Here is a 12175-nt window from a genome sequence, read left to right as displayed (position 1 = left end):
GAAAGCCACGTGGCTGTCAAGTGGCAGACAGGGATTCACACCTACACCTGGCACACCTTCCCACATGCCGCCCTGCCTCCGGGCCCCACACACATCCCAGGCTCCACGCTGCCAGACCTGCCCACCCCGCAACAGCCCCCCTCGCCAGGCCAGCACCTCTGTCCATCTGCCAGTCCCTCCGGAAAGACCTGTTCCAACTACCTCTTAGGCACTGATCCCAACAGCCTCCTGTCCCCAGGGCAGACACCTCCCTCCCTGCCCCCCATTCATCTCCTAGACTGTGTGGAGGAAGCTTCCCCCAATCCCACCCTCTGTCCCCCACCCCAAATCCCCACTCTCCATCCCTCCTCCACCTTGACCCACTCAGGCCTCATGTCCCTGCATGCTGGCTGCTTTCTATCCCAACCCCATGAATTAATGTGCCACATAACCTCATCTCTCCATGCCTCTGCTCAGGCTCTGACCCCTGCCTAGAATGCCTCCTCCCCTCCTCAGCAATAGTAAAGCCTTTTGTTACCCAGACAGATTCATTCACTCCCTCATCTCCTGCCCCATTCCCTTGGCAAAGTGCCCACCACACTGCATTAGCCACGACATTTGTACCCGAGAGCACCAAGCACCCTGGTAGGAGCATTTTCTTCCTCTCCTGGCCCCCACGCCTCAGTCTACCCTGCATCTTGGTTACCAAGGCCCCTGCCGTATTTGAGCCCCCACCCCCACCCAAAACTCTTTCACACCCTGACATGGGCGTGAGAAGGATTTGTTGTTTGTTGTTTTAACAGCTTTCCTGAGCTATCACTGACAGGCTCTACAATGCACATATTTAAAGTGCACATTTTGATAAGTTTTGACATATGTATGTACATGTTTTTTAATACTGAGAGGCTCCCAGAGAAAACCTGGAATATACTGAAAACTGTAAGAAGATAAAATACACCTACAATCCCATCCCCAGAGACTTTTTATCTCTGCACATGAAAACAGAGATCTGTAATGACATCTGATCATATGAAGTTACACACTTCACCTGTTTCCTGAGATGAAGTATTCTCCAGCCACGGGATTTTTACCAATCTCTACCGCCGGGGGAGGGGAAACGCCCAACGAGCCCCCTGATCATGGCCTGTGCTGGTCCCTCCAGACATCATCTCATCTAACCACCTGGGAAGTTGGAGCTACTTGTGTCCAGATTTCACAAATGAGAAAGCCGACAGGTTCAATCATTTGTCCAGGTTCATGGTTAAAAACGAGCAGAGGCCAGGGTTGAACATACGGCTGTATGGCTCTCTTAATGGACACAGCACAGTTCATTTATTCATTCATTCCTCTACTGGACACTTAAATAACTTCCAGCGATTAACTAGTGTTAGAGAGGCCCTGACGAACACTCTTCTATACAAATCCAGTTTCTTACCATAAATTCCTTTAAAAATGTATTTCCTTAAAAAAAAAAAGAGAGAGAGAGTGACCCAGTGACACCCCTGGGTGAAAAGCCATATGCTTCATTGAGGGTTTTGATGCTGGTGGCCAGACGATCCTCCAGATGTGTGCCAGCCGCCCTCCCCCCACGGCGCACAAGGCTCCGCCTCCCCAGACCCTCCTCTCTGACTCCTGCCATGAGGACAACTGAACCCCCTACTCCCGCCTCTGGGCTGCACACACCAACAGCTCGGCTGAATCCCTGCCACTCCCACAGGCCCTCCTGGAGGAGGGGGGACGCATTAAAAGGAACAAGAGCTGTGCATGTCGGGCCCCTGGGTGTGCTGTCACGTCGACAGGAAGGGTCTCCATTCATCAGCACAGAACAGCCCCGTCAATGACGGTGGCAGGACTGGAGAGCGAGCAGGCACCCGGGGACGGCCACGTGCCACCGCCCTTGGCAGAGGGGAGCCAGATCACAAATGCACGGTCTGGTGGTTTCTCTCTCGGCGATGGCTCGGGACGTGCTGGTTAGGAATGATGGGGAAAGCAGGCCTCTCTGTGCTGCCTGGTGCGAAGATGGGCCGAGAGCCGACACACCAAGCAGGCCGGGCGTCTGCCAGTCCTGGCAAGACGGCGTCTCTGGTGGATCATGACGGCCTGAGTGGGCCCTGGTTCCCTCTGCGGTTGTAAAACCTCTCCCAGCCTGGCAGCTCCGTCCGCCCTTCCACATGGAGACCCATTAGCACTACATTCTCCTCAGCACACCCCGGGCCCACGCCTCAGAAATAAAGGAGGCGGGCTGCGCCTGTGTGTCGCCAGCTCAAATGCAGCTCCAGCGCACAGGACGGCTCGCCTCTGTCAACCCCGGGCCTCATTTCCACGGAGTGCGGGCCGCGGGGGACCCATCAGCCTTCCCAAACCGGCGCTGTTAAATGCCCCTGATGTGCTTCATCCACAGCCAGCATCAATTTCCTGGGCAGCCAGGCCTCACTGGCAGGTTGAGGGAGATGGCACAGGCAGAACTGATCAGAGCCTTGTGCAGAGGGGCCCTCCCTTGGGGACACTCAGAGGCTGCCCGAAGACCCCTCATGCACCCTCACGCTCAGGGCCCCAGCCAGGCCTGCTGGCTACTCTGCCTGGGTGACGGGCCAGAGAAAGGGGCAGAGCAGTCCTTAACCAAGCCTGCCCTGCTCTAGGGAGCTGGGCTTCACCCTGCGAGCACCCAAGCTTGTGAACTGTTTTGGGGCACCTGGCTGGAGCAGTCGGTTAAGTGTCCGACTCCTGGTTTTGGCTCAGGGTCATGAGACTGAACCCCATGTCAGGCTCCACGCTCCATGTGGAGTCTGCTTAACACTCTCTCCCCCTTGCACGCATGCATGCTCTCTCTCTCCAAAGTGAATAAATAAATCTTTAAAAGCAACTGTTTTTCACGGCCGTCTGAAACAAGGGTGCAACTTGGTGGCTGGCAACGCGTCTAAAAATCTGAACTTGTTTCTAAAATGTAAGCATCAGGAAAGCTCACAAACACCATGGATCTGCAGCTCCTCCTGCACAATTGGGAGTTTCCAGCAACTCTGGACCAGCAGTCCCACGTAGCAGCTGTCCCTTCAGAGGTGCCACCCCACCCCAGAGTGAAGCACCTGACCAGCTGTCAACAACGAGCCCCCATCTCCAGTAAGAATCAGAGCAGTAAGTCAGGACAGAATTGATGAACCATGACAGTGATGATGACGGGACACAGCGGACAGCTCTTGGACCCAAGATCCTGTCCTCTGAACTCCTCTGAAGGCTTCATTTAAGATTCTGCTTCGTAAATACAGACTGAGAGTGGGCTGCTCTGTGGGGCTGTGATTCTGCACGACAGGCTTTCCTGTCCCAACGCTCCAGACCTGCATCCCTGTATCTGGAGGCCAGCTCTCCTCTTTCTCCCCAGAAGCCACAGGATGAATGGAGCTGAGGTTCCCCCAGACACAGAAGCAACAATGTCAGACTGTGGCTGGGCAGGCTGTAGCACAGAGATGCTCTGACTCGGTGGGGCTGAGTCCTGGGCTGCCCCCTCCAAGTTTATGGGAAGGTCAAGGTCCCCAAGGGCAATAATGTTAAAATGCAGTTTATGGAGGCAGGAGGGATACACGTGCCAAAGGAGAGGGTCAGGAACAAAATCAGAACTAAGGATAGAGGGCGCCTGGGTGGCTCAGTTGGTTAAGCGACTGCCTTCGGCTCAGGTCGTGATCCTGGAGTCCCGGGATCGAGTCCCGCATCGGGCTCCCTGCTCCTTGGGAGCCTGCTTCTCCCTCTGCTTCTCTCTCTCTCTCTCTCTGTCTCTCATGAATAAATAAATAAAATCTTTAAAAAAAAAAAAGAACTAAGGATAGAGCAGGTCACTGCTCCCTAGTACCTAGTACGCACTCCCTAGTACTTAGAGATACAAGGTAAGTGGCAAATGACTTCATCAGGGCATGCAAATAAATGTTCAGACTATTTGAGATCCTGCACCCAAAGAGATCAATACAACAGGTCACATGTGTATTAACAGACTCTTTAGATGCTATGAGTCACCCCCAGTAACTTGGTATTGAAATCCCAGGACAAGAAAGATCCATCAAAAGCCCCCTCTCTCTACAACGCAACTGGGCAGCAGGTGCCGCAGACACAGGCGCCCACGGCCTCGTCGATGCGAGCTGCACTCCTTCCCCAAGGCCCTCCTGACCAGGCACCGCCCTGCTAGTCACCTTCTGCAGCAGCTGGGTCCTGGCTGCTGAGTTCAGCCCTGGGTCTCAACCAGCTCTGACGCCCACACGCCCCTGGAACCAGGCAGGCAGAATGTGACAGTAATGTCTGGGGGAAGGAACTGGGCCTTAGAGACAAACATAAAGCAGCAAAAGGCAGACTAGAGAGCAGAACACAGCCAGTATCCAGCATGTCCACCGCAGGTCCCAAGAGCCGGGGTGGGAGGGGCGCCAGTGTGGACCAGTCAGCAGGGGATGCAGCGGGCTGGCAAAGGCCTCGGAGCTCGGGTAGGCCACGGGGGCGGGGGGGCGGGCATTCTAGGGCAGCAGAACTGGAGCGGGACCATGTCTGTGTGGGGGACGGTACTAACGTGGGCCTGCGTGGGGCCAGGCGTCCTCCAGCAGACTGTGCCAGGCCCCCGCTCCGGGGCTGAGACACACTGCTTCTTCACCGCGCTGTGGGTCTGGCCAGGATCCCTGCAAACCTGCCTCCCACCCAGTGCCGTCATTCCCCAACAGAGCCTGTGTCCTACCCAGGGTAAGGGGTAGCTGCTTGGTCTCCAGCTGGCTGGCTCAGCAGCTGCTTCCACACTGATCCCCAGCTCTTAGGTACGTCCACATGCGATCTCGGTTTGGCTGGGGAAATGTGGCGTGGGAGGGCCCCATCCAGCTGACCCTGCCAGGCTGGGGTAGACCTTGAGCAGCAGGCCTCCTGGTGCTTATGTTCTACCTAGCACTGACCTGCACACGGTGTGGGGGTTGTAACAGCGCCCAGGGACAGAGCAGAGAGGCCTCCCTGTGGGCCTGGCAGTGGCTGCAGTGTTGGGGGCCTTGGTCCCCCAAGGAGACCATGGGGGCGCATAGCTGCGCTCTCACCTCTGCCCCAGCCCCGTCCCATCAGCCGTGGAAGTCAGGGGCAGCGCCTTGTGACTGCCTGGATTCGGGACAGATGCAGAGCCTCCCAGAAGGACAGTCATTCACCTATCCAGGCCACATGACACCGTTGGGCATCCACACTGGGAAGTAGATGAAAGCCAGGAAACTTCCAACTGCACCCCACCCCACGGGGCTCTCAAAGTCTGGGGCTTTTCTGGCAGTGGCATCTGCAGCCAGCGGCGGCTATGGGGAGGACCTCCCAATATGTGGAGGCCCAGGCTGAGCCCCGGGGGGGACACTGAGATGAGACCTCCCAAAGATGTCCTCCTTCTGGGAAGCTCAGCAGCCATAACCCAGGTACCAGAAGCCTCCAGCCACTGAGTCAGGGGCACTGGGCCAGGCAAAGGGGGGGCCTCTTCAGGGAAGTCTGAGGTACACGTCCTGCTGGCGCTCCCCAAATGAGGGCACTGCCACGGTGGCTGGCGGCCAGGTGGTGACATCCCACCACAGGCCGCCAGGTTACGGCCCTGAGAGGAAGGGGGTGAGGGAGGCCCTCGACGGCTCAGAGAAGAGTTGGCTGCTACTGACCTCGTCTATATACTGGACGTCATCCACGGCATACTTCTCCTTGAAGTACTCCTTGGAGTGGATCCTCAAAGAGAAGCACAAGGAACACCAGGGTGAGGGTTTGGCCACACTCGGCACAAGCTGCCTTCCCGCCCCCAAGCCCAGACCGTAAAGCCCCGGGCCACAGAGTGAACGCTGAACTGCACCTGCCTCCCCAGACCTCCCCCAGCTGACCTCCGCCGTCCTCGGAGCCCGTGACCCTGGCCACCAGCAGCAAGCATCTACAGACCATACCTCCCCTTCCCCCACAAGTGAGAGCCCACGGGGGGGGGGGGGGCCAGCCAGCATTCCCTCTGGGGCATGAAATAAGCTGCCTCCCAGGAGCCCCCCCCCATAGAGCTTCTTTAGAGGAATGTTTTAAAATTAACATTTGAAAGAAGTCAATATCAGTATTACTCACTGTGATGAGAAACATTCAAGCTTACTCATCACCACTGAAAAATCAGCCATGAAAAGACAGAGACAAAGGGAGGAGGAGGTTGGGCCACCCCCCAAAGGGCTCTGGGTCATGGTCGCAGTCTGGCAAGCAACCCCCCGCCCCAGCCTCCTGGTCAGTGGCTGAGTTGATGTCACTGCTGGTGACAGAGCTCACACGAGGTGGGGCACTAGCCACACAAGGGGAGGGTGTCACCAGCCAAGTCTAATGACGCACACACGCCATCCTGCGCCATCCCACGCCTGGGCACCACATCAGCACGGGGGGATAGGCCCCAGCCTGCCTGTGATCGCATGGTATTCTAGTCACCAAGTGTTAGATCTGAAAGAGGCCTCAGGGGAATACAGCAGATGGTTTTCAGCCTGTGCTTCCTGGACTCTCAAGGGCGAGCAGATGACAGCGGGGTGAGGGTGCCAAGGACAGGGTGCCTGGGGAGGCCCAGAGAGGCCAGGGGAGGGAGCACACTTCCAGACTTGGAGAGGACCATCTCCAAAAACGAGCTCCCTGTGCCTTTGAGTGACTGGTGTCACTGGCCAGGAAACAGAAACCCACTCCCCTCCCTGAGCCCTGCACCACTTCTCTCCGGGGCTGGAGGCCCCGGTTCTCCGTCTACCACGGACAGCTCACTGACCCTTGGCGACTAAGTGGTGACACGCTCAGCCATGCACAAAAGCACATGCCATAAGGGTGAGGTGGGGCCATCGGTGTCCTCACCACATCCACCCTCCACTGCACCGGCTGCAGTCCCAGCACCAGGACGGATGCCCTGCATCCTCAGCAGGTCTCCAACCCACCTCTGGCCCCTGTCACTTCATCGCTTGCAGCTGTGACAGGCATCCAGAGCAAACTCCCAGAAGATTTGGGAAATGCCAAGAACCTGCTTTCAAGGGATGCTTCCTACAGAGGGCATCTCAGCCATCACCCCAGGGAACGCATGCCTGCGTGCCCTGCCGGGGAATCTTGGCCTTGACCTATACTTGAGACCTGGGAACGTCTCCATGTACTCAACCTGAGGTCAAGGTCTTCACAATGTGGAACCAGAAGAGATGGGAGGAGGAGGGATAAAGGCGAGGCAAACACAAGGTAGCCGTGTCCTGTGGGCGGCCCCAGGGCTGTGTGCTCACCTGTCCACCCCTCGCCTGCCAGCCACAAGCCATCCACTTGCCACAGGAGCCAAGGAGCAGCCAGGGCCAGGCAGCCCACAGGAGAGCCTGCTGCCACCACCCTGATTATCTGGGAGGAAGTGAGGGTGGGTGCCAACTCCCCAACATGCCCCCTGTCCTCCTCAAAGAGGTCGAAGGACACAGTCCAGAGCACCCAAAACCACCCAACTACCACAGGCCTGGTTCCCAATAGGAATGATCACTTGACAGATACAATCTGAAAAGCCATGAGCATCTTTTCTGGCACTCTGCATGCCATTCTTTCCGAAAGGGCAGAGATAATTAAGTTTGAACACTACCTATTGTTCGTGTTTGGCGGCTAATTATGGTAAAAATAATTTAAATGTCACCCGAAGGGATAAGCCAGCCACCAGAGGCTCAGCAGCCACGATCTCACAGGGCTGACGGGAGAAGGAGCAATACGCCCACGAGAGCCGTACAGAACTGGCAGGAGAGGTCATGGGGCAGCTACAGACCCACCGAGGGCCAGGCGGGTGGCAGCCGCATGGAGGGCCTGCATCCTGCCCTGCCTGGAGTCTAGAGTCCCGCAGCGCAGCTCGTGGCAGATCCCACCGTACAGCGGGTCCAGATAAAGCCACTGGACCGGGAAAGAGTGGGTCACAGGGGAAGCCGGCCCCACCCCAGAAACTCGCCCTTCAAAGGGAAAGGACAGCTCTGGCAGGAGAGAGGAGAGAGCGCCCCATTCAAAGGCACTTGTGCCTCTGCCACCAGCAGCTGGGCCCGGCACGACTTAGAGGAGGCCTTTCCCAGAACTCAGGGTCAGGGTCGACACAGTGAGTAGCAATACCCCGTGCGGGGCCTCCTGCGGGTAGGAGACATTAAAGGAATTCGCGTGGTGCGGACACAATGGAGCTCTCGAGAATATGAAATTGCCAAGCACAGGCCTTGCCGCCCAGCTGGCCACCTGCGTGCGGTTAATGACTAAGTAAGAGGACCCAAGTGCAGCAGTCACCGTCACTTCACAGGGCCCTGAGTCCGCCTTCAGCTGCCCCCACTGCTGCAGCCTCTCACACTGCTCATGGCCCAGCGCCGTGGCTTGCTCCCCAATGGAGGTCGGCAACCACTTCGAGAAGCCAGTGGCTGGTCAGAGAAACGCAGATCTCTCCAAAGCAATGCAGGTGCCTGATCCTGAGGACCGTGCCTGGGAGCAAGGGGCCCTCTATGGGCACTGAAGCTGCCCTGTACTGAGTCACAGAGACAATTCCCTGCCTGCTCAAAGGACCCCAGACACCGTGCAAGCAGCCAAGGCCGCCACGGGCTAAGCCCGGTCCTGACAAAAATGATGGGAGACACTCACATCCAAAGGCACCAGACTTTTGTGAGCCAAGATTCCAAATGAAAACAAATTAGGGGCTACCACACTCCTGTCCCAAAAAAGCCCTGGGGTGAGGAACAGGCCGGGCCCCTCGGCGTCTGCTGCCCTGACAACAGGACCCTGCCCTTTACGCAGGAAGTGGCAGATCTGCAGATGGGAGTGCTGCTTCCCTGGACTACTTTGGATTGCGGTATCTGCCAGATGGATTTTCAAAAGCCATCAGATAGAGACGCAAAAGGAAGCTGAGGAGCTGAAGGTCAAATGTTCAGAGCTGTGGGGTTTGATTGCAAAGGCCAGGTAATCCCAACAGCCTCGCTCCTGAGCCCTGTTGATCACGAGTGTCTGGAAACAGTCACACGCAATCAGATGTGGCCACTCCCCAACTCCAGTCCCAGACAACCAACCCCTTCGCCACTGTCCCGCTGTAACTGAGCCTTCTCTCCCACAGGCTTGGGACATGGGGGCCAGGAGAGGACACATGGGGGCAGAGGAAGGGAAAGGTCTACCTGGCTGGCCACACTGGGGAGCCAGGTCTGCAGGAGATAAGGGTCTAGCTCTCTGCTGTGGGGCCGGAAGGGACTGACCTGCTCATTCTGGCCTGCCCGGCATGGAGCCTTTCCAATAGGGAGACCCACGCGGCAGACCCATCTCTACACTCAAAGGTCACGCAAGCCTCTATGTCCGCACCAGATAATCAGCTGGCTCAGCAAAGCAGGGCCAGACTAAAGGAGAACTTTTTTGTAAAGATTTATTTATTGGGGCGCCTGGGTGGCTCAGTCGCTGAGCGTCTGCCTTCGGCTCAGGTCATGATCCCAGGGTCCTGGGATCGAGCCCCATATCGGGCTCCCTGCTCGGCGGGAAGCCTGCTGCTCCCTCTCCCACTCCCCCTGCTTGTGTTCCCTCTCTCACTGTGTCTCTCTCTGTCAAATAAATAAATAAATAATCTTAAAAAAAAAAAGATTAATTTACTTATTTTAGAGAGAAAGAGAAAGTATGTATGTGCACAAGCAGGGGGAGGGGGAGGGGGAGAGGGAGAATCTCAAGCAGACTGCCCGCTGAGCATGGAGCCTGACTCGGGGTTCAATCTTACAACCCTGAAATCATGACCTGAACTGAAACCAGGAGTCAGATGCTCAACTGAATGAACCACCCAGGCACCCCTAAAGGAGAACTTTTAACAGCAGCCCTGAAAACCAGCCACGGCCAAAGCACAGAACATTATTCCTGTATTACTGAGGATTACACTTCAGAATAGCCAACTGCTAACAGCTGTTCCCTGACCAATCAGGTCCTGGGTTTTAAACCCTCTAGTCAAGTGCCATTTGGCTCCCCAGATGGTGGCTGTGGGGAAACATGATGAGATTTGCTCAGATTTTCCCACTGGATGGTGGAGTCCCCAAGGCAGGGACAGGCCTCTCCGCCCACAGCCCTGGAGGATGTCCACCCTCCAGGACAGGCACTCCCCAACTTGACGCAAGACAAAGCAGCAGACGGAAAGCCCAGTGAGGCCCTGCTCAAACCCTCCCCTAGCCCCCCATCCACGCCCACATCTCACGGTGGAGCCCCTCCGCCCACAGGACTGGCACTCCCAGAGCCAGCAGGCAGGGTCCCGGGGCAGCTCAGAGGGCAGCCTGGTCAAAACCACGGGCGCTGCCCAGGCACTGGGGCCCCAGCTATTTCTGGGACGTGCCACTAGCAGGCAGGGCAGAGGCCACAGCTCCGTGATCACCTCACGTGCAGGAAAGGTTCTGGAAGAATCCTCTTACCAAGACCTGACCTACACTCTCACCAGGAAACTCCTCAGCATAGCTGTACCAGTTACCAGGGCTTTGTAGCAAACCATACTGACATTTTTCATGTTCACGGACTCTGAAGGTCTGGGCTTGGGACAGAGCCCAGAGAGGACAGCGTATGTCTGCTCCATGAGGTTTGGGACCTCAGCAGGAGGACTCAAAGGCTGGGGTTTGGAGTCACCCACTCTGGCAGGTGGTCTGGCTATCAGCTGGAGCCCCCCCCCACCCCCGCTCCCGTCCATGAGGTCCCTCGACACAGGTGAGCGTGGGCTTCCTTGCAGCATGGCAGCAGGGTTCAAGGGCAGGTGTCCCATGAGCAAGAACCAGGAGTCTAGCCACAGGATGACCCTGCCAGCTTCACGCATCAAGGCAGTCACCAGGTCTTGACCTGGAGGTGTGGGAGGGCGGGGAGCCCACCTCTCCATCGGGAATGGCCACAAATATTCCTGGGGCCACTTCTAGACATCACAAGCTGCCTGTCCCTGGCATCTTTACCACCACATTTCATTGTCACAAAAGGTAGCCATCCGCACAGTGCCCATCGCCATGACGACAGCCCCGGCGGTGCCTCACAAGCAGCCTTGTCACCGTCCCACAATAAGGATCAGAGGCCCCGATAGTGACAAGACCTGCTCTGTGAAGAGGCCATCCCCGCCATCCAGCCAGCTTCCAGCAAGACTGACCCAGGCGGCCTGCACAGGCCACACCACCACCCAGAACCCGTGCCTCTTTAAAGCAGGACAGTCGTAAGGATCCATCCAGGAATATGCTAAAGGCCGACTATCAGGGCTACAACAGGATGGGGAGGCAAGAGTTGGGTGAGGCGGAACCACCCTCCCATGAGCACCCATGTCTTCAGGCCTGGCCCTGCTGATCTAGCAGAAGGAGGGGTCCCGGAAGATCGGACGGAGGAGGGCCTGCCCCAGGCCAAACCGGCGGCCAGTGTCTCTGCAGGTAGAAGACACCGTGGCACAGCAGGCGGGGAGGTCCAAGGGACAGAGCAAGACATCTACCGTGGCCGGCCTCCCCTTCTGCAGCCCCCTTCTCACTCCCTCCTAGGGCTGGGCGGTGTGGAGCTCTGGGGGCTCTCACTGGGCCTGGCTCACCTTGCCCAATGCACCGCCCCGTCCCTCGGGGAAAAAGCAGCACAACCTTCCCGTGTTCACCCTAACCCAGGCTTGGAGGCCAGTGGGAACCTGCTCATCACAGCAGGGACCCGTTCAGGCCATCTGCCCCAGGGCCTCTGAGAGGGCCAGGACCTAGGTGCCCAGCCATGCCCTCCAAAGGCCAACTGGATCGGGCACGCCCACTTCCCACCCTCCCTCCCCAGGGCCAAGCGGGAAAACACACTGCCAGGGAAGCCCGGCGCACTTCTCTTCCGCTGTCAGTTCTGCTTCAAGCCGTCTTCACGGGCCAGGAGGCCTCAAAGCAGAACTGTTACCAACTTGTGAGCCTGAACCCCTTCCCCAGGATGACGGAAGTCTCCAACAAAGGAGACTCTAGAGTTTGCACTGAAGGGCTGGTGGGAGAGGCCCTGTCCCGGCCCTCTGCACGGAGCCACAGGCCTGCCAGCCCACCTGGTAATGAGCCTTCGGGGACAGCAGGCAGCAAGGGCTACAATTTAGACATTAGCCTGGAGGAATCACTCTCCAGGCAGAAATGACACACTGAAGGTGATGAACATTTAGCGGGATGCCCTGAGTGCCTTGAGCACCCATGCTTAAGTACGGCTTCTGCCTCGGTACCTCGGAGAGGCAGGATGGCTCCCACAGGGGGTAGGCACGGCCAAGCGC

The 12175-nt window shown here is 57.4% G+C and overlaps 1 protein-coding gene across 1 annotated transcript in view; it reads right to left on the bottom strand.

Annotated features, from left to right (window-relative positions):
• The window catches only part of PEPD (peptidase D), a 118098-nt gene that overhangs the window by 95149 nt on the left and 10774 nt on the right, over positions 1 to 12175 (bottom strand). Inside the window, exon 4 of the mRNA XM_035023497.1 lies at positions 5616 to 5679. Coding sequence (XP_034879388.1) covers positions 5616 to 5679 — 64 coding nt within the window. The remainder of the gene's footprint in view (positions 1 to 5615; positions 5680 to 12175) is intronic.

Source organism: Mirounga leonina, unplaced genomic scaffold (genome assembly GCF_011800145.1).
Source record: "Mirounga leonina isolate KUSES-001 unplaced genomic scaffold, KU_Mleo_1.0 Mir_177, whole genome shotgun sequence".
Classification (NCBI taxonomy): Eukaryota; Metazoa; Chordata; class Mammalia; order Carnivora; family Phocidae; genus Mirounga; species Mirounga leonina.
The sequence above is the reverse complement of the archived record's forward strand: the minus strand, read 5'-3'. Positions and strand labels throughout refer to the sequence as shown.